This window comes from Rhinolophus hipposideros (assembly GCF_964194185.1).
Source record: "Rhinolophus hipposideros genome assembly, chromosome: 21".
Lineage (NCBI taxonomy): Eukaryota > Metazoa > Chordata > Mammalia > Chiroptera > Rhinolophidae > Rhinolophus > Rhinolophus hipposideros.
In genome coordinates, this window is record NC_138067.1 from 47,728,379 (window position 1) to 47,745,475 (window position 17,097).

A 17,097-nucleotide genomic window follows, 5' to 3' on the forward strand; every position below is an offset into this window, starting at 1 on the left:
TTTGGACCATAGTTTGAGAACCACTGATTTATGTCTTGGAGGTGAGAGGCACAAACATTGCGTTGGTTATGAGAGAGGTGGAGCTTAAATGCTTTGGAGCATAAGTGGCGGGGCCGAACCCAGGGGGCGTGACTCAGCCTGTGAAGCTTGGAGGGGGAGGGTCTACAAGAAAAAGGCGTGGCTAAGGGCGGTGCTTAGGAGGGAGAGGTGGGATTTAGACTCGTGAGGCCTTGGAGGTAGGGAAGAACGGGAGAAAATTCGGGGGCCTTGGTCAAGGAGGACGGATTTTGAGTTGATGGGAGGGGCTTATAATTAAGCCCCCGGATGGGCGTGGTTCAGACTGGGGTTGGGGCTTAAGTGTGAGGTTTGCGCCAGGGGCAGGTTTAACCCTACGACCCAAGCGTGTGGACGGTACCCCAAGACGAAGCGGACTCTGAGGGCGCAGGCGCACCTCAGCTCGCCCACCGGAAGTGGTTCAAGGCTTTACCCGCCTACATCCCTGAACCAGCGCGCAGGCGCAGTTCCCTCTCCGGGTCGCCGCTGCCGCCGCCTCCTCTTTCCGCTTCTCCACGCCGGCGCCTCGGAGACGGGCGCGACTTCCGCTTCCGGGCGGGCAGGCGGCTAGGCAGGCGGCGCGGGGCTGCCGGGGAGGGGGAGGGGGCGGCACTTCCGGTCAGGCCCTCGGGTCTCCCCCGAGCGGCGGCGCCTCCTCCGCCTCCTCGGCCTCCTCCCGGCGGAGACCCCGGCGCCGGTGAGTGACGGGGCGCGTGGCCCGGGGGTCCGGGGATAACGGGGGCGGGGGGTCCCGCCCAGACCCGCTGTAGTCCTCAGAACGTCCCCACCAGTGCTCCCGCCCGGCCCTCGCCGGGGGACCCCCATCACTGCTTCCCCATAGGAGCACTCCAGCTATCTGCCCCATTAACGCCCCCATGTGGGACGGCTGCCAAAGCGCCTTCATTAGTGGCGCTCCCCTAGACTGCTGCCAGGGCCCCCCACTAATGCATTCTCGTAGGAACCCTTCTACATATTCTCCAGTGATTGTTTCCTCCAGGACAGCCCCCCAAATGCCACCAGCATTGCCCTCCCCCATGCAGGCAGCTACCCGTGAACCCTCTTTTAGCCTCTAAATTGCCCCCAAGGAGTGTTGCGTTAGTGCTTTACAGCAGAACTGCCCCCCTATTATGTCCACACAACAGTCTCCCAAAGCTCCTAAACCCCCCGAAACCCCCACTTTCATTGGTGTAAAAATATGTTCTATTCTGGTCAGCAGCCAAGAATGCCTTTTTTTATTTCTGCACCGCCCCCCCAATTCCCCTTGAATATACCCCTTTCAACACCACCCTCCCCTCATAGAACAGCTCCCTCTAGAGGTATGTTCTCACACCCACAGGCCCTCCTTCAGGTAGAAACGGCTGCCAGTTTAGCCCCAGGCTCCCACTCCATCCTTCTCTCGGTCAGCTTCTATCTTTGGTCATTCCTCCCACAGAGCAGTGCCCCTCAGTGAGGCCTTTCCTCTGAGAATGCGCTTGCCCTGCACTAGCAAGTCTGTCCTGACCTGCCCCTTCTCACCCTGCTCTCACTCCATCCATCTTCCTGGACTCCCGGAGAAGACCCCCGACTTTACTGGAGCATGAGCTCTTTCTTCCCCCCGCATTCATTCTTCAATGAATGTGCAATAGGTCCAGCTCATGCAGCCATGAAGGAGCCATGAACTGCACAGTCTTTGTTTTTGTGGAGTTTTACAGTCTAGTTAAGGAGACAGACCAAAAACAAGTAACCAAATAAACTAGATAAATGCTGTTTTCTGGGTTGTCTGAGAGTCTAGTGAGCTGCTTCAGAGGTGAAACTTGAATTAGCACTTAGTCATGCGAAGGTCTTGGTGAACTGTTCCAGGCAGAGGGAAGAACAGTGCAAAGGCCCTGAGGTGGCCATGATCATAGAGAGGCAGGGAAGGCCTGTGAGATTGATCTCAGGGCCTTGGAGGTGACGGCATTGCGATAATTATCTGGGCTTTGTCAGCTCTACCAAGCCTAGAATGTATTTCATTTGTTTATTCGTTTGTTCAACAGCTGTTTAATGATCACCTACACACTGGGCATGAAGCAGAGAACAAAACAGACAAAACTCCATCTCCTTGTGAAGTACATATGCTAGTTCATAGGGCAGACAATTAAAACAACAAAATACATGTATGTGAAGAAAATGTAGCAGCATAAGGATATAGAGTTATAGGGGCTATGGTGTCAGAGGGTGCTAGGAAGACTTCTTTTTTTAAATTTGTTTTTAGATTTTATTGGGGAAGGGGAACAGGACTTTATTGGGGAACAGTGTGTACTTCCAGGACTTTTTCCAAGTCAAGTTGTTGTCCTTTCATTCTTAGTTATGGAGGGTGCCGTTCAGCTTCAAGTTGTTGTCCTTTCAGTCTTAGTTGTGGAGGGCGCAGCTCAGCTCCAGGTCCAGTTGCCTTTGCTAGTTGCAGGGGGCGCAGCCCACCATCCCTTGTGGGAGTCAAACCGGCAAACTTGTGGTTGAGAACCCACTGGCCCATGTGGGAATCGAACTGGCAGCCTTTGGAGTTAGTCACCGGGCTGACCCAGCTTCTTTAAGAGATACTTACAATCATCTTGTTCCTCCAAAAATCCACTTACCAAAAAGTTACCTCCTCCTCCTCCTCCTCCTCCTGAACAGCTGTGGCCACCCAGGGGTTGCTCTTACCAGCTTCCCTCCCCCAAGAGTGAAATGGTTAATAGCATGAGCTCCGGATGCCACTAGTGTTTATATCCTCGAGCAAACCACTTTCTCTTTTCGTAGCCTCATTCTCACTTATTTAACAAGTATTTTCAAACACGGGCACTGTGCTAGGTCCTGGGGATGAAGCAGTGAACAAAACATAAAACTCTTTGTGTGCATGGAGTTTACCTGATAGAGGGGGAGACCACCACCACCAAGACAGAATACATGGTTAATTAGTGATGCCAACTGGTAAACAGAGAAATGAAGCAGGCTGGGGAAGGCAGGAGTGTTGGTCTGAGTGACAGGTTGCAAGTGGTCATGGAAAGCCTCACTGAGAAGATGACATTTGAGCAAAGATGTGAAGGAGGGAAGGGGTAAGATGTGTGGAAGTCAGAGCATTTCAGGCAGAAGCAACAGCCAGTGCAAAGGCCCTGAGACAGGAATGGAGCTGGCCCCTTGAAGGAGTAGTCAGGAGGCCATGGGGGCTGTGTAGGCCATCATAAGGACTTTGATTGAGATGAGGGTCACTGCAGGGTTTTGAGCAGAGGAGGGACATGGTTTGGCCTTAGTCCTTTTGTCTATAAATCATCTTATGAGTTTGTTGTGAAGTACGATTGAAATAAGCCACATAAGGGACGTAATAATAGTATTGAGTAAGTGCTGGTGGCTAGTCCTACGGTTGGGCGGCAGTGAAGTGGGTGAGACAAAAAACATTTGCAGTAAAAGGCAGGGTGGGGGCCTTCCTTTATTGAGACATATTGAAAGACAGCATGTTGTAGAGGGTAATAGCATCCACTGTGAAGATCTACCGCCTCCCTTCAGCTCTTGGCCCTGCTGCTTGTTAGTGGTGTGACTTTAGGAGATTGTTTTACCTATCTGGCTCTCTTTCTCTGTACAACTGAGTTAATAACTGTAACCATTTTCTAGGGTTACTGGGAAGATGCATTGAGTCAACACATCTAAAGGATTTAGAGGTGTACTTCGTATGTGGAAAGAACTCATTTAATGTTACATATTATTAAATATTACCATTATTGTTATTAACAGACTAGATTGTCATCAGAAGGCAGCTTGTTACAGGGGAATGGTCCATAGGTCCTGGCATCAGAGAGACCCCCACCCCCATTTCTTCAGTTTCCCCACTAATGAAATGGGACCAATAATGGCACAGGACTGTTGTGATGGATCAAGGAGTTCCTATCCAACTGGTCTAACAATAAACATGAGCTGTTAGGATTGTGACTGTGGTTGCTGTGGGACTCCTGTCCCTTGGGACCATTCCCCCCGATCATGCCTCTGCAACCCTCCCGTGATACATCTCCCCTTAGAAAGGCACCAATCAATATAAGGCTTGGGTCCCCTAAAAGCAGAAATGTCTCTTGTTTCCCAGTGGAAATAATTGTTGAGCCTGGTCAGTTCTGTCCCCCAAGAACACCCCTCCTCTGTCAGCCGTTTGGGCCATCATCATAAACTCACTCTCCCTTTTCCCCCCAATTCCTTCTGGGAAATCCCCTAGATGTCAACTCCATCTCTGCTAAATGTCTCCCTCCCTACCTTGTGGAGTTCTGGTCACCTTAGTCTCATCCTTTCACTTATTCAACAAATATTTATTAACATAGGCATTTATGGCTTTAAGTTTACCTCTGAGTACTGCTTTAGCTGCATCTCCTACGTGTGTTGCGTTTCCATTTCATTCATCTAATTTCCTTGGTGATATCTTTGTGGACCCATTGGTGATTTAGAAAGGTGCTGTTTCATTTCTAGGTATCATCAGGTATTTGTGGAACACGCATACTGTGCCAGGTGCTGTGCTAAGTGCTGGGATACAGCAGCTAACACAGTGGGCCGAGTGCTTGCTGTTAGGTGAGGAGGACAGACAGGAAACACATAGCAAAGGAAATAGACACAGTAAGTCAGTGGCAATAACCATGATGAAAAAAATGCAGCAGGATGAGGTCCTAGAAAGTGATGGGGTCAGAGAGTGGGGGGTCACCTCTCTTGGAAGTGATGTGTGAGCAGAGACCAGAAGGAGGCACAGGAGAGAGGCTTGAGACCAGGCAGAGGGCAGCCTCATCACATTCCTTCTGCTCAGGATGGTGACCATCTCGCTCTCCCACCCATCCCTTCATAACATAGAGAACACCCTCAAATAAGGGTCCTACCCCTATAGTTCCACCCCTGCCTTTCTCCACCTCAGGGAACAACCCTGGGAGAAGAACCCTGTGCTGGGAGGGGTGGGTCAAGCCACAGACTTGCTCTGTGACCTTGGGCAAATCATTTGACCTCTCTGTGTCTTGTGCTCTCATTTGCCAGGTGGGGATAACCACAGCTCCTGTGTCAATGGTCTCGTGGAGTTGTGGTAGGGATTTAGTGAGTCAGTCTGTGTGGTGTGTGTAGAATGGCCCTGGCCTGTAGGAAGTGCCCAGTCAAGGGTAGCTGTCAGTAATACGTGCTCTGATGGAGGTGAGTCCATGCACTGGTTTCTTCCCCAAGACACCTTTCCTCCCTGCCCCTCCTCCCTGCATCCTTATACCACGTATTTTCTCCATGCCCACCAGCCACTCCAGCCCTGTCTCCCCACTGAGGTTCCACCTCAGGCTTCTACTCCCATGCCAGCCACACCTTTGCTCCTTCTGGAGATGAGATGAACCAGAGAGTGTGAAGGACATGGGATGTTGGGTCTCCTCCAAGGACAACCAAGAGCTGAAGGCTAAAAATATCACCTCCAGGCAGGGCTGGAGGAGATACCTTTCACCTGTGGAGGGGAGAGAGCCAGCTTAACAGGTGGGGGCTGAAAGGCCCTGGCCTCGGTGGGTCCCCCTGACCCCTACCTTGGGCTGGGCACAGAGCTAGGCACCCAGGGGGCAGGTACTGGGATGGTGGCCAGGAAGCATGCCAGACTTTGGGGACTCTTCTCCCACTGGCTTACCTCCAACTTGGTGGAGGCATTTGCCAAGGCCCCTGGGTGGGTCCAAGACTGGGGGAGGGGCAGACATGAACAGCTGGAATCTAGAATGAAAAGTCCTGTAAAGGAGGTACCCAGAGAATGACCACTATCTCGGAGGGGATAGGAAAAGGCTCCCTGAGCTTCTGCCTTCAGGCTCTTCCCAGGCAAGTGATGTCACTGAAGGTACAAAGAGCTCCAGGGACTGAGTGAGCTGTGCCAACCACTACTGTGTTTCCTTGCATCCTATTTCAGCCCCCTTAAGTCCCCCTACAGTCTAGGGTTTACCGCCCCTTTAGAAATGGTGAACGTGTGGGAAGGAGATGGGACTTGGTCTGCCCAGACCCACACGTTTACTGTTGTGCTAGGCTGCCTTCCTTCTCTGCCAGCCCCTGCTATATAACCTGTCTGTCCCAGGCCTGCATATTGTCCTTCCCACCTGTCGTGAAAGAACAGACCCCTCCCAGTACTGTCTTCATTCCAGTTCTCTTGTTTTGTGCCGACTTTCTGTTTCTACCAGTAGTGACAGCTCTGACAACATAATAGCTTCTGCTTACCAAGTGCTTGCTTACAGAGCGCCAAGGACCAGCCACCTCAGGGGCTTTTTATATTAGCTTGTTGGATCCTCACAGCAGCCCTGTGAGGTGCGGGTGTGCTTTGTCACCTCCATTTGTAGATGAGGGAATCCAGGTACAGAGAGGTTCAGGGACTTGCTGTGGTCACACAGCTAAGATTTAAATCTGGCATTCTAGCTGCAGAGGTCATCCTCTTAACCACTGTGATGGAAACTGTTATGATGACAGAGGCCAAACCTGGAGGGACTGGGAACAGAGGGCTGGTTTCTGTGTGTGTATGTGTGTGGGGGGGAGGCGAGGGGGCACGGACACAGCGGAGGCCTGAGGGTCCCCCTGTAGAGGTGACTGAGACCAGGTGCCAGGGGTGCTGGAAGAATTAGGGTCTGAGAAGGAGAGAAAGGCCTGCCAGCAGCGCTGGGGGTGGAGGTCTGGGGGGTGGGTAGCGATGTGTAAGGATCCGGAAAAGATGTGAGCCATGGACATGAGTCGCCAGCGCACAGCCCTGTTTGCGGTGGGGAGAGCCCACGGCAGTACCTCTTCCTCAGCTGCACCCTCTTCTCCGCAGGGTCTCGCTCTCCACTTCTGGTGGAGATGGAGGCAAATGCGGCGGGCAGCGGCGGCGGGGGTGGCGGCATTGGGGGCGAGGATGGGGTGCACTTCCAGAGCTACCCCTTCGATTTCCTGGAGTTCCTCAACCACCAGCGCTTTGAGCCCATGGAGCTGTATGGGGAGCACGCCAAGGCGGTGGCGGCCCTGCCCTGCACCCCCGGCCCCCTGCCGCAGCCCCCGCCGCAGCCCCCGCCGCCTCAGTACGACTACCCACCGCAGTCTACCTTCAAGCCCAAGGCTGAGGCACCCTCGTCGTCGTCGTCGTCCTCGTCATCCTCCTCGTCCTCGTCCTCCCAATCCAAGAAGCCTGACCCACCCCTGCCGCCCGCCTTTGGGGCGCCCCCACCACCCCTCTTTGACGCTGCCTTCCCTGCCCCGCAGTGGGGCATCGTGGACCTCTCTGGACACCAGCACCTGTTTGGGAACCTGAAACGTGGAGGGCCCGCATCGGGGCCGGGGGTGACGCCAGGGTTGGCTACTGCTGTGGGGACCTCAGCGCCACTCCCCTCCCCTTCGCAGACCCCGCCGGGGCCCGCTGCAGGGGCGGCCTGCGACCCCACCAAGGACGACAAGGGCTACTTCCGCAGGCTGAAGTACCTGATGGAGCGGCGCTTCCCCTGCGGCGTGTGCCAGAAGTCCTTTAAGCAGTCATCGCACCTGGTCCAGCACATGCTGGTGCACTCGGGGGAGAGGCCATATGAGTGCGGAGTCTGTGGCCGCACTTACAACCACGTGTCCAGTCTCATCCGCCACCGCCGCTGTCACAAGGATGTGCCACCCGCCGCCGGGGGCCCAGCGCAGCCAGGGGCACCTCTCCCGCCACTGGGCCTGCCCACGCCCGCTGCTGCCGGAGGGGGTGCCCCCACAGTGGTTCCCGCCGGCCCTCCTGCCACACCCGCAGCCCCCACTGCCTCAGCCGATGGGAATGCAGCCCCCGGAACACCGGCGGGTGTGGGAGTGCCTCCGCCCGCGGCGGGGGGCGGTGAGGGCCCCTTCGCCTGCCCTCTCTGCTGGAAGGTCTTCAAGAAGCCCAGCCACCTGCACCAGCATCAGATTATCCACACGGGCGAGAAGCCTTTCTCATGCTCCGTGTGCAGCAAGAGCTTCAACCGCAGGGAGAGCCTCAAGCGCCACGTGAAGACGCACTCGGCGGACCTGCTGCGCCTGCCTTGCGGCGTCTGCGGCAAGGCCTTCCGCGACGCCGCCTACCTGCTCAAGCACCAGGCGGCGCATGCGGGCCCGGCTGGGCCCCGGCCCGTGTACCCCTGCGACCTATGTGGCAAATCCTATTCGGCGCCGCAGAGCCTGCTCCGCCACAAGGCTGCGCATGCGCCCCCCGCGGCCTCCGATGCTCCCAAGGACGCAGCGGCTGCCATCCCGCAGCCCGCGGCTGCCTTCCCCCCAGGCCCTTACCTGCTGCCGCCCGACGCCCCTGCAAGTGACAGTGAGAAGGCCGCGGCGGCTGCGGCGGCCGTGGTGTACGGTGCCGTGCCCGTGCCGCTCCTGGGAGCACACCCACTGCTGCTTGGCGGCGCAGGGACGAGCGGAGCGGGTGGTACAGGCACCAGCGGCCCGGGGAAGACGTTCTGCTGCGGCATCTGCGGGCGTGGCTTCGGTCGCCGTGAGACCCTGAAGCGCCACGAGCGCATCCACACGGGCGAGAAACCACACCAGTGCCCCGTGTGTGGGAAGCGCTTCCGCGAGTCCTTCCACCTGAGCAAGCATCACGTGGTGCACACCCGGGAGCGCCCCTACAAGTGCGAGCTCTGCGGCAAGGTCTTCGGTTACCCGCAGAGCCTGACGCGCCATCGTCAGGTGCACCGGCTGCAGCTGCCCTGCGCCCTGGCTGGGGCTGCCAGCCTCCCCTCCACCCAGGGCGCGCCTGGGGCCTGTGGCCCAGGAGCCTCGGCCACGTCTGCGGGGGCCGCTGAGGGCCTGAGCTACGCGTGTTCGGACTGCGGCGAGCACTTCCCGGATCTCTTCCACGTCATGAGCCACAAGGAGGCGCACATGGCGGAGAAACCCTATGGCTGCGACGCCTGCGGTAAGACCTTCGGCTTCATTGAGAACCTCATGTGGCACAAGCTGGTCCACCAGGCCGCCCCCGAGCGCCTGCTCCCGGCCACGCCTGGCGGCCCGCAGCCTCCCGATGGCTCTGGTGGCTCCGAGGCAGCCAGCGTGCTGGACAACGGGCTGGCGGGAGAGGTCGGGGCAGCCGTGGCGGCCCTGGCAGGGGTGTCAGGGGGCGATGACGCTGGCGGGGCGACGGCGGGGGGCGGTGGGGGCGCCAGCTCGGGCCCGGAGCGCTTCAGCTGCGCCACATGCGGCCAGAGCTTCAAGCACTTCCTGGGCCTAGTCACTCACAAGTACGTGCACCTGGTGCGGCGGACCCTGGGCTGCGGCCTCTGCGGCCAGAGCTTTGCCGGCGCCTATGACCTGCTCCTGCACCGGCGCAGCCACCGGCAGAAGCGAGGCTTCCGCTGCCCTGTGTGCGGCAAGCGCTTCTGGGAGGCTGCCCTGCTGATGCGCCATCAACGCTGCCACACGGAGCAGCGGCCATACCGGTGTGGCGTGTGTGGCCGAGGCTTCCTGCGCTCCTGGTACCTGCGGCAGCACCGTGTGGTGCACACGGGCGAGCGAGCCTTCAAATGTGGCGTGTGCGCCAAGCGCTTCGCGCAGTCGTCCAGCCTAGCCGAGCACCGGCGGCTGCACGCTGTGGCCCGGCCCCAACGCTGCGGCGCCTGCGGGAAGACCTTCCGCTACCGCTCCAACCTGCTGGAGCACCAGCGGCTGCACCTCGGCGAGCGCGCCTACCGTTGCGAGCACTGTGGCAAGGGCTTCTTCTACCTGAGCTCTGTGCTGCGCCACCAGCGTGCCCATGAGCCGCCACGGCCCGAGCTCCGCTGCCCCGCCTGCCTCAAGGCCTTCAAGGATCCCGGCTACTTCCGCAAGCACCTTGCGGCCCACCAGGGCGGTCGGCCCTTCCGCTGCTCCTCCTGTGGCGAGGGCTTCGCCAACACCTATGGCCTCAAGAAACACCGCCTGGCCCACAAGGCCGAGGGCCTCGGGGGTCCTGGAGCAGGGGCCAGCACCTTGGCTGGGAAGGAGGCCTGACCAGAGGGCCTCCCATCCGCCACTCCACTCAGATATCCCCTTCCAGACTCACTTCCTTACCGGCCGCAGGTCAGACTCTTCTCCCTTCATTGCTGTTACCTCTATCCTTCAGACAGACTAGCCCCCTCCAAGGCCGTGCTGTACAAACTCAAGGCTGAATCACTCCCAACCTGGACCTCTCTGGCCCTCCTCTCATCCTGTCCCACACTGAATTTGCTCTTCTGTCTAACCCCGTTTTGTAACTCCCTTCAGTCTCCCACCCCAGCAGCGTTTTCCCCCACAAGCTTCAGTGGAGATGGGCATGAACTGCTCATCCCCCTTCCTTTGGGATCCGGCTGGACAGTGGTATACGAGCAGAGTTGGGAGGGCACATGGGGGCCTGGGTGCTCTTTTGGATTGTGGGGTGGGGGGTGGGGTGGCAGACGCAGCTTGTACAGAGCAGAGATAATAAACCTTATCAGCAGGGTAACAGAGTCCTTTCTTACATCTCGGAGAGGGGCTCAAGCGCTGGCATGAGGAAGGTTAACTTTGTTTCCCTGGGATTTCAATCCCCCTGTACCCTCTGCTTCATCCACATGCTCTCTGGATTTCCTCACACCCCCCCGCCCCCCATTCTTCCTGAGGATTTAACACATCCATATGTCCATCTGCGAGTTGGACAGACAGCAGATCAACAAGACAGGTAAGTCTCTACTCTCAGAAACTGACAATGTACCAGGACTCCTTCCCCTTCAAACTATCATCGACGTTTGTTCACTCAGGCCACATTTCCCCAAGCCCCTGTCTGCAGGGTCCTTTGCTGGGTGCTGGGAAACGGGACAGCCTCCTTGGCCCCGAGTGATACGGAAGAGAAGTCCTGGTGAGCCCTTGTATATTCCAGCCTTGTGTGGATTCGTGGTTATGGTACCGCTCGCTCGTAGCACCCATCCCTCCAGGGTAACGGGGATGCCCCAAAAGCTCTTTCACAGCCCTCATTTAGGATCTCCAAGCAGTGAGATACTGCTCTGCAGCATGCGTTTAGAAGAGGGCACTGAGGTCCTGGAGAAGAAAGGTTCTGAGGACACCTGGCAGATTCATAGGAAAGCTGGGACTACAGGCCCAGGTGCCTCAGTGTGAACAGTGTGAAAAGTGAAGACAAAGCCAGCTCAGGGCACTACCTGGCGAATCCAGTTTGACACCCCCCCACACACACACACACACACACGCACCAGGGTGGCCACTATGCTCTATTGCTGATCATCCAGTGTGAGACCTCGTGCCAGCGTCCCAGGGTTCAAAGTCACATGGACGTGGCGCACAACACTAAAGGACATGGGCTCAGGGAGCACTGAAGAGTCTCCTTAATCAGACTTGGGGTCAAACCACCTTCCTGGAGGAGGTGATAACCTGAACAATGACAAAGCCACAGGGTTTTCCAGGTGAAGTAGAGCAGCAATGGATTCCAGGTGGAGGGTTTAATGTGTCTGGCTAATCTTAGCTATTCCAGAGAATTTCAAATAGATTAGTATGGTTGGAGGGCTTGGGGTATGGGAGGCCGGATCCTGAAGGGCCGTGGATTCCAAATGGTGGAGCTTGAATGGCCCCAGAGGCTGGAAGCTGGCAGCTGCCAGGCTGCATCCAAGCCACTGATGCCTTTTGTTTAGCCCATGCATTAAAAAAGAAAAACGTCGGACTTAATTGCCAACATTTGAAAATCAGATCATACATAATACGAACTAATGCAACTTCTAAAAGTTTGGACAATCTAGCAACCCGTTTTGCATCCTCCTGAACTGAGTAGCCATTCCACCGGAGCATACACAGTCGGCCACCAATTCCCACCACTCCCCAATCCCAACTCTGAGCCCAAGTGTCAGTCTCCACATATTTCACCTCACTGTGACTGCTGTATTTCCCCCCTTGAACTCGGCCACTTTCCTCATTTACACTGCTACCCAGCTCCTACAGGCATTCATGTTTGTGACTCCTCGAAACCACAGGGAGCTGTGGGTTGGTGACAAAGTTGGGATCTGTGTTTTTGAAGGATCCATGTGTCTGCAGGTTGGAGAATGGAGGGCAGGGCCTGGAGGCTGGACTGCTGTATGGTCTCAATGTGAGGCCGTTGATGGCTTGTCTACAATAGTGATGATTAAAAGGAGCGTTCCGATTCCAGAGATATTTCACTGGCTCAATAGTGGGGAAACTGATAAGGGATTAGATAAGTGGATGAGGGATGAAGGCTTAAAGGGACCTGTCCGGGTGTCTAGTTCATGTGTTAGGAGATAGGGAACACAGGTGTTTCTTTGCGGGGAACAAAGAGTTCTGTTCATGTTATGATTAGTCTTCGTCTTACCTCATGGGGAATGTTTGGTGAACAAGAAAGTGTGCAAATCCAGGCTCTTCCTCCTTAATAAGCATGTTGACCACATGAGTCCATTTTGCCAAAATTCTCTGGCCCCCACTCCCATAGCTGAATCACACAACACCTCTGAATAGCCAGACGCTGTCACACCCATTCTAAAGAAGTGTGGAGAGGTATGCTACAATTCACTGTTGGTGGCAAGACCACAATGTGGCCCCTCAACCCCGACCCCCAAGCACAGTAACCCAAACACAAGACTGACATTGAAAAACCCTTCAGAAAGTCCTTTAATAGGAACAGAACTGGAGGCTTCCACCTCCAGCTCAGGAGTCCTCCCCTCACCCCCACTCTCATTGCATAAGCACCACACGCCAGCCAGCCACCGTGCTACCATCTGATGGCCCTTGGGATAGCCTGGGACCAGGCAGTATGCTGTTTGCTTCTGACTGGGAGTGTAGGACATTAGAGAAACCTGAGGCTATTGTAGAACTGGGGAGCCGTGGACTCTGAGGCTAAAGCTTTAGGAGGGGGTGTCAGGCAGATGTTGGCTGTCTGGGTTCTCAGTTGCTTGGGAAGAGGAGTCTGGTGGATTAAGCGGGGACCACCGTGGGAGCAGGGATAGCAATTCTTGGGAGTCCAAAAACTTATGGTTGGTCACAATTACATTCTTGAGACTCAAGTGCTCTCAGCTATGATGTGGGGACCCTCTGGCTTCAAGGTGATGGGATCCCAGTCTCTTTATGGAGGACCTTGCTGGCGTCTTCTACCTGAGGGTGAGTGGGTAGGCATCCCATGTTCAGTGCAACCCAGTGAAGTAGGCAAAAGATTCCATCCTGGTCCACCTTAGGCCCCAAGACAGTCCAGGGTTCTGCAGATGAAGGGCACTAGAACACTATGGTAGACCCTGGATCTGCCTTTCCACTCAACCCTGGCTCCCCGTGTAGTGTGCAGGCTCTGTTGTGACACGCTGTGTCTTGCAGAAGGACGACCCAAGGAGCAGGCAGATGGGGCAATGACGTCCATCCCATGATCCTTGCATTTAGCTGGACATCCACAGGGCTGTCTGTGCCTTTCTCTGAATTTCTCAAAGGTGCCCTTTGAGTTTGTGGGCACCCTGAATCTGGCTGTCCCTCTGCTCTCCCACACTCTTCATGGCCTTGTGTTCTCTCTCCCCCAGTCTCCTGTCTCCTTGTCCCACCCAACCCTTCCTCTGCAGTCCACCTCCTACCTCCCATGTTGACACCCAGTGTCCCTGCTCTCGCAGCCTACTGATCGACCTCCACCTTCACTGTTGCTGTCTCCCCGTGCCGCTCTTCCAGAGTGTTTCCCGCCCCACACCCACTCCCTGGCCCTTCTGCCCCCGCCGCCAGTTGGCTTCCAGAGTCTGTGAGCCCCGGTCCTGGGCCATGGAAGTGGGTGCGCTGGTGCTTGCGGAAGTTGGAGGAGTTGTTGAAAGTGCGATCGCAGAGGGCGCAGCGGAAGGGGCGCTCGCCCGTGTGAATGCGGGCATGGCCACTCAGCACCGATGACTGCGTGAAACCCTTGCCACAGACGCCGCAGTGGTAGGGTCGCTCGCCGGTGTGCACACGCTCGTGGTCACGCATGTCCGAGGAGCGGCGGAACGGCTTGGCGCAGAACCTGCAGGCAAAGGGTTTCCCCACGGCCGCGCCCGCCATTGCTGCTGCCATCACCACCTCCGACCGCTCTGGGGGCACCCCTGGCCTCTGTCCCCGAGTCGCCGTCGCCTCCGGGGGCCTCTGAGAGGTCCCTGGCTCCATCCCATGCCGGTGCTGGTGCCGGAGCAGAGGCGCCAGGGCCTTGAAGGCCCGGGGGCAGAGGGCGCAGCGGTAGGGGCGCTCTCCCGTGTGTAGACTGTAGTGGGCGCGGAGGCTGGCAGGGCCCGGGCAGCTGTGGCCACAGACGTGACACCGACTTGGGTCCCCACCCTGACCGCCACCCTCAGCCCCAGCCAGGTGGCCATGTTCATGGAATAGCAGTTCAGAGACCAGCCGGAAGGCAGCTGGGCACAAGGCACAGTGAAGGGAACCTGGTTCCGGGGGTTCGGGTACTAATGTGGTGTCTGTCACCTTCACCACCTGGATCTCGATGAGGTCAGTTCGGGGTGTAGTGGGACGGCTGTCATCAGGTACCAGAACCTGGAGGGTGGGGGGAAGGAAACAAGGAGCCTGTGGACTCTGCCTCAAGGGATCCCCAGCACGCCCCCATTTATTTAAAATATCTCCTTTTTGTGGCACACTGGGCCCCCTCAATTTCTAGATCCTGCTCTCTATCCTCCAGGATTCTGCTGTATCCCCATCAAGATTTCCCCTCCTGTTCAAAATACATTAGGGCCCAGCCATGTCTCTCCTCCACCCACTTAAAAGCCAATCATTTCTTGTCTTGACAACTGACAAAGCCTCCTGAACGGGAACCTCTATTCTTAGCCTGCTCCTTATAACCCACCTCCCCAAAGCAGCCTGAATGACCTTTGCATAATGGAAATCAGATCAAGTCATTTTGCCACTCAAAATTCTCCCCTGGCTCCAACTGCCCTTAAAATCCAAAACTGTCGTCATAATATCCATCGAGACCTGGTTCCTGCTATCTCTCTGACCATAGTATAAACATAAGCCGGCACACAGCTGACTGCTCTTGTCTAAATTTAGCTCCCCTACCCCCACTCTAGCAGATCCATCTTTATCTCCTTCCTAGGAACATACACAATAAATCTCCTGTATTGTCCATCTCCCCAACTAGATTGCAAACTCCTGGGTACAGTCCTTATCTATTGTGCACCTATCCATCTACTGTGCCCAAGTCGGAGCTCAGTAAATATTTGTTGGATGAATCGCCGTCCTCAGTTACTCTCCAGTCCAAAGTCACCTGGAACAGTCATCTCTCCCTCTCTAAATCCTCCCTTGGGCATTCGAGATGCATTGCTCAGACTCTTGTAGACTCATCCCCCCCGACCCCAACGTTGGTGCCCCTCGTAACCCCCCACCCTTGTCTTTCAGGGTCACCTTTCCAACCTTCCACCCGAATTCACTAGCCCCAGAATCTAGGAGGCCCCGCCCCTCTAGAGGCTCCGCCCCTTCATTAGACAAACTCAATCCATGGGACTCCTTTCCCTGCACCCAGACGTTCCCACAACCCCTCCTCAGGCCCTGCCCCTCTAAGCCCCACCCCTCCACCCTCATAGGCTCCCCTAAACTCTGCCCCTCGCCCACCCGAGAAGCCCCGCCCCCAGGCTGGAGCTCTAAATACCTCCCACTCCCAGCCTTCATAGGCCCCACCCTGGCCCCGCCCCCTGCCCTGCGACCACTTTCCACCTCGACCTCCCGCCCCTCCCCGTCCAGGCCACTTCCTCGCCCGCACCATGTCCGGCGGCTCCAGGGATCGCGGCTCGGGGGCCGCTGAGCTCGGACTCCGGGCCTCCGAACGCGCGGCGGCCATCTTGTGCCCAGGCCCCGCCCCCGAAGCCAGTGGTCACTGTGGAAGGAGGCGGGGCTCGGGCTAGCGTCACAGCCACCGCGCAGGCGTACCAGCGGACGGGGCGGGGCTTCCAGGTAGCCTGAGTCCCCTGCCCCGGGGAGAAGATTCCTTTCCTTCCTAATTACTTGTCACACCCCACTCACAAGGAGACAGCCTGCGTGGGGCGCTGGGGGGCTGCAAGCTAACTCTAATTTTTCTCTTTAACCAAAATTGTTAGGCTCTGGCTGTCAATTGACCCTCACCAGAATATAATAACGTTTATTCTGTTGTCACCTCCTCTGCATGGCTCGTGATAACACAATGATGCAAAGTTTATGCATATACGGATTTTTAACTCCCTTTACAGAAAGATATTCTGCAAAAAATGACACTGCAAAAATCGACAAATACACAGGTGTGGTATAACATTTGGGAAAAGGGGCGTTTTCGGCAGCACCAAGGACAGGGCTGGGCTCTTAGCCGTCCATTTATTCCTTCCATGGCCTGACTGTGTAATCTTGGAGAAGTCGCTACACGTCTCAGGACCATGTATACATTTTCTCATGTGTAAAACTATAGAGGTGTTGTGAAAACCCAATAGGAAAAGAGATATGGAAGACCTTTGGAACACCCTTAAATGGTTTTTGCGGAAAGGCATCATAGGAGATGCCTACACATTATGATCATTCCTAAATTCCGTTTCTCCTCCTTCTGGGAATGTGGTAAGATTGCACTTCCTTTTGCAGTTAGACATGGCCATGCGCTTCTCTTTAGCTAATGAAGTATCAGTGAAAACGATGTGTGTCAACTTCAGCTCGCAATGAGAGCCAGCGAGCTGGTCACTGTGTTCCATTCCTGCCTTTCTATGCTTGGGGATCTGCTGGTTGAAGTTAAGTTTCCAATCAGCGTGAGTTCCAGAGTACCTGCAGTGATACTCTTCCTTGGAGATGTAGCATCTAAAATACACATTTTTTGTGTGTGTCAAGCCACTGAGTTTTGGGGCTGTTTGTTACTGCAGCATAACCTATTCTATCTTGACTAATACACATAAGGAGTCTTTTATTTATATTTATTTTATTATGAACTATTTCTGTATAGAAAAGTATTCAGAATGATATAACCAACTCTCTGTACTCACGAATAAACTTAAAATATACTACATATGCAATCTAAGCTCTCTATGTACCCCCATCCATGCTCCTCCTTCTCTCCCTCATTTGAGGTTATTAGAGTTTGCATTTTTTGGTTTCTCATTCCCATATATGTCCTATTTTGCTACATATATGAAATGATATGACATTGTTCACTGT

At 55.6% G+C, this 17,097-nt stretch overlaps 2 protein-coding genes across 3 annotated transcripts; one reads left to right on the forward strand and one right to left on the reverse strand.

Moving 5' to 3' along the window:
* The first annotated feature begins 617 nt into the window (after positions 1-617).
* Positions 618-10,436, forward strand: ZNF865 (zinc finger protein 865). 2 transcript variants are annotated; one of them, XM_081032844.1, is made up of 3 exons: positions 618-751; positions 5,047-5,196; positions 6,818-10,436. In XM_081032844.1, exon 3 carries the CDS (start codon positions 6,844-6,846, stop codon positions 9,973-9,975), a length of 3,132 nt encoding a protein of 1,043 aa, XP_080888970.1. In that variant the 5' UTR covers positions 618-751; positions 5,047-5,196; positions 6,818-6,843; the 3' UTR covers positions 9,976-10,436. The 2 variants fall into 2 exon arrangements, with proteins under 2 accessions (XP_080888970.1, XP_080888969.1); XM_081032843.1 differs by lacking the exon at positions 5,047-5,196 and having other exon boundaries at positions 623-751.
* A 2,145-nt stretch (positions 10,437-12,581) lies between these two features.
* ZNF784 (zinc finger protein 784) lies at positions 12,582-15,841 on the reverse strand. The gene is made up of 2 exons (XM_081031864.1): positions 15,692-15,841; positions 12,582-14,472 (listed from the first exon to the last, which is right to left on the reverse strand). Exons 1-2 carry the CDS (start codon positions 15,767-15,769, stop codon positions 13,582-13,584), a joined length of 969 nt encoding a protein of 322 aa, XP_080887990.1. The 5' UTR covers positions 15,770-15,841; the 3' UTR covers positions 12,582-13,581.
* Between the last annotated feature and the right edge of the window lie 1,256 nt (positions 15,842-17,097).

Excerpts from the sequence above, each read along its gene's own strand:
- ZNF865 (XM_081032844.1), top strand. The coding sequence starts at position 6,844 with ATGGAGGCAAATGCGGCGGGCAGCGGCGGCGGGGGTGGCGGCATTGGG.
- ZNF784 (XM_081031864.1), bottom strand. The coding sequence starts at position 15,769 with ATGGCCGCCGCGCGTTCGGAGGCCCGGAGTCCGAGCTCAGCGGCCCCC. Across the intron at positions 14,473-15,691 it reads CCCTGGAGCCGCCGGACATG|GTTCTGGTACCTGATGACAG; the intron begins GTGCGGGCGAGG and ends CCCACCCTCCAG.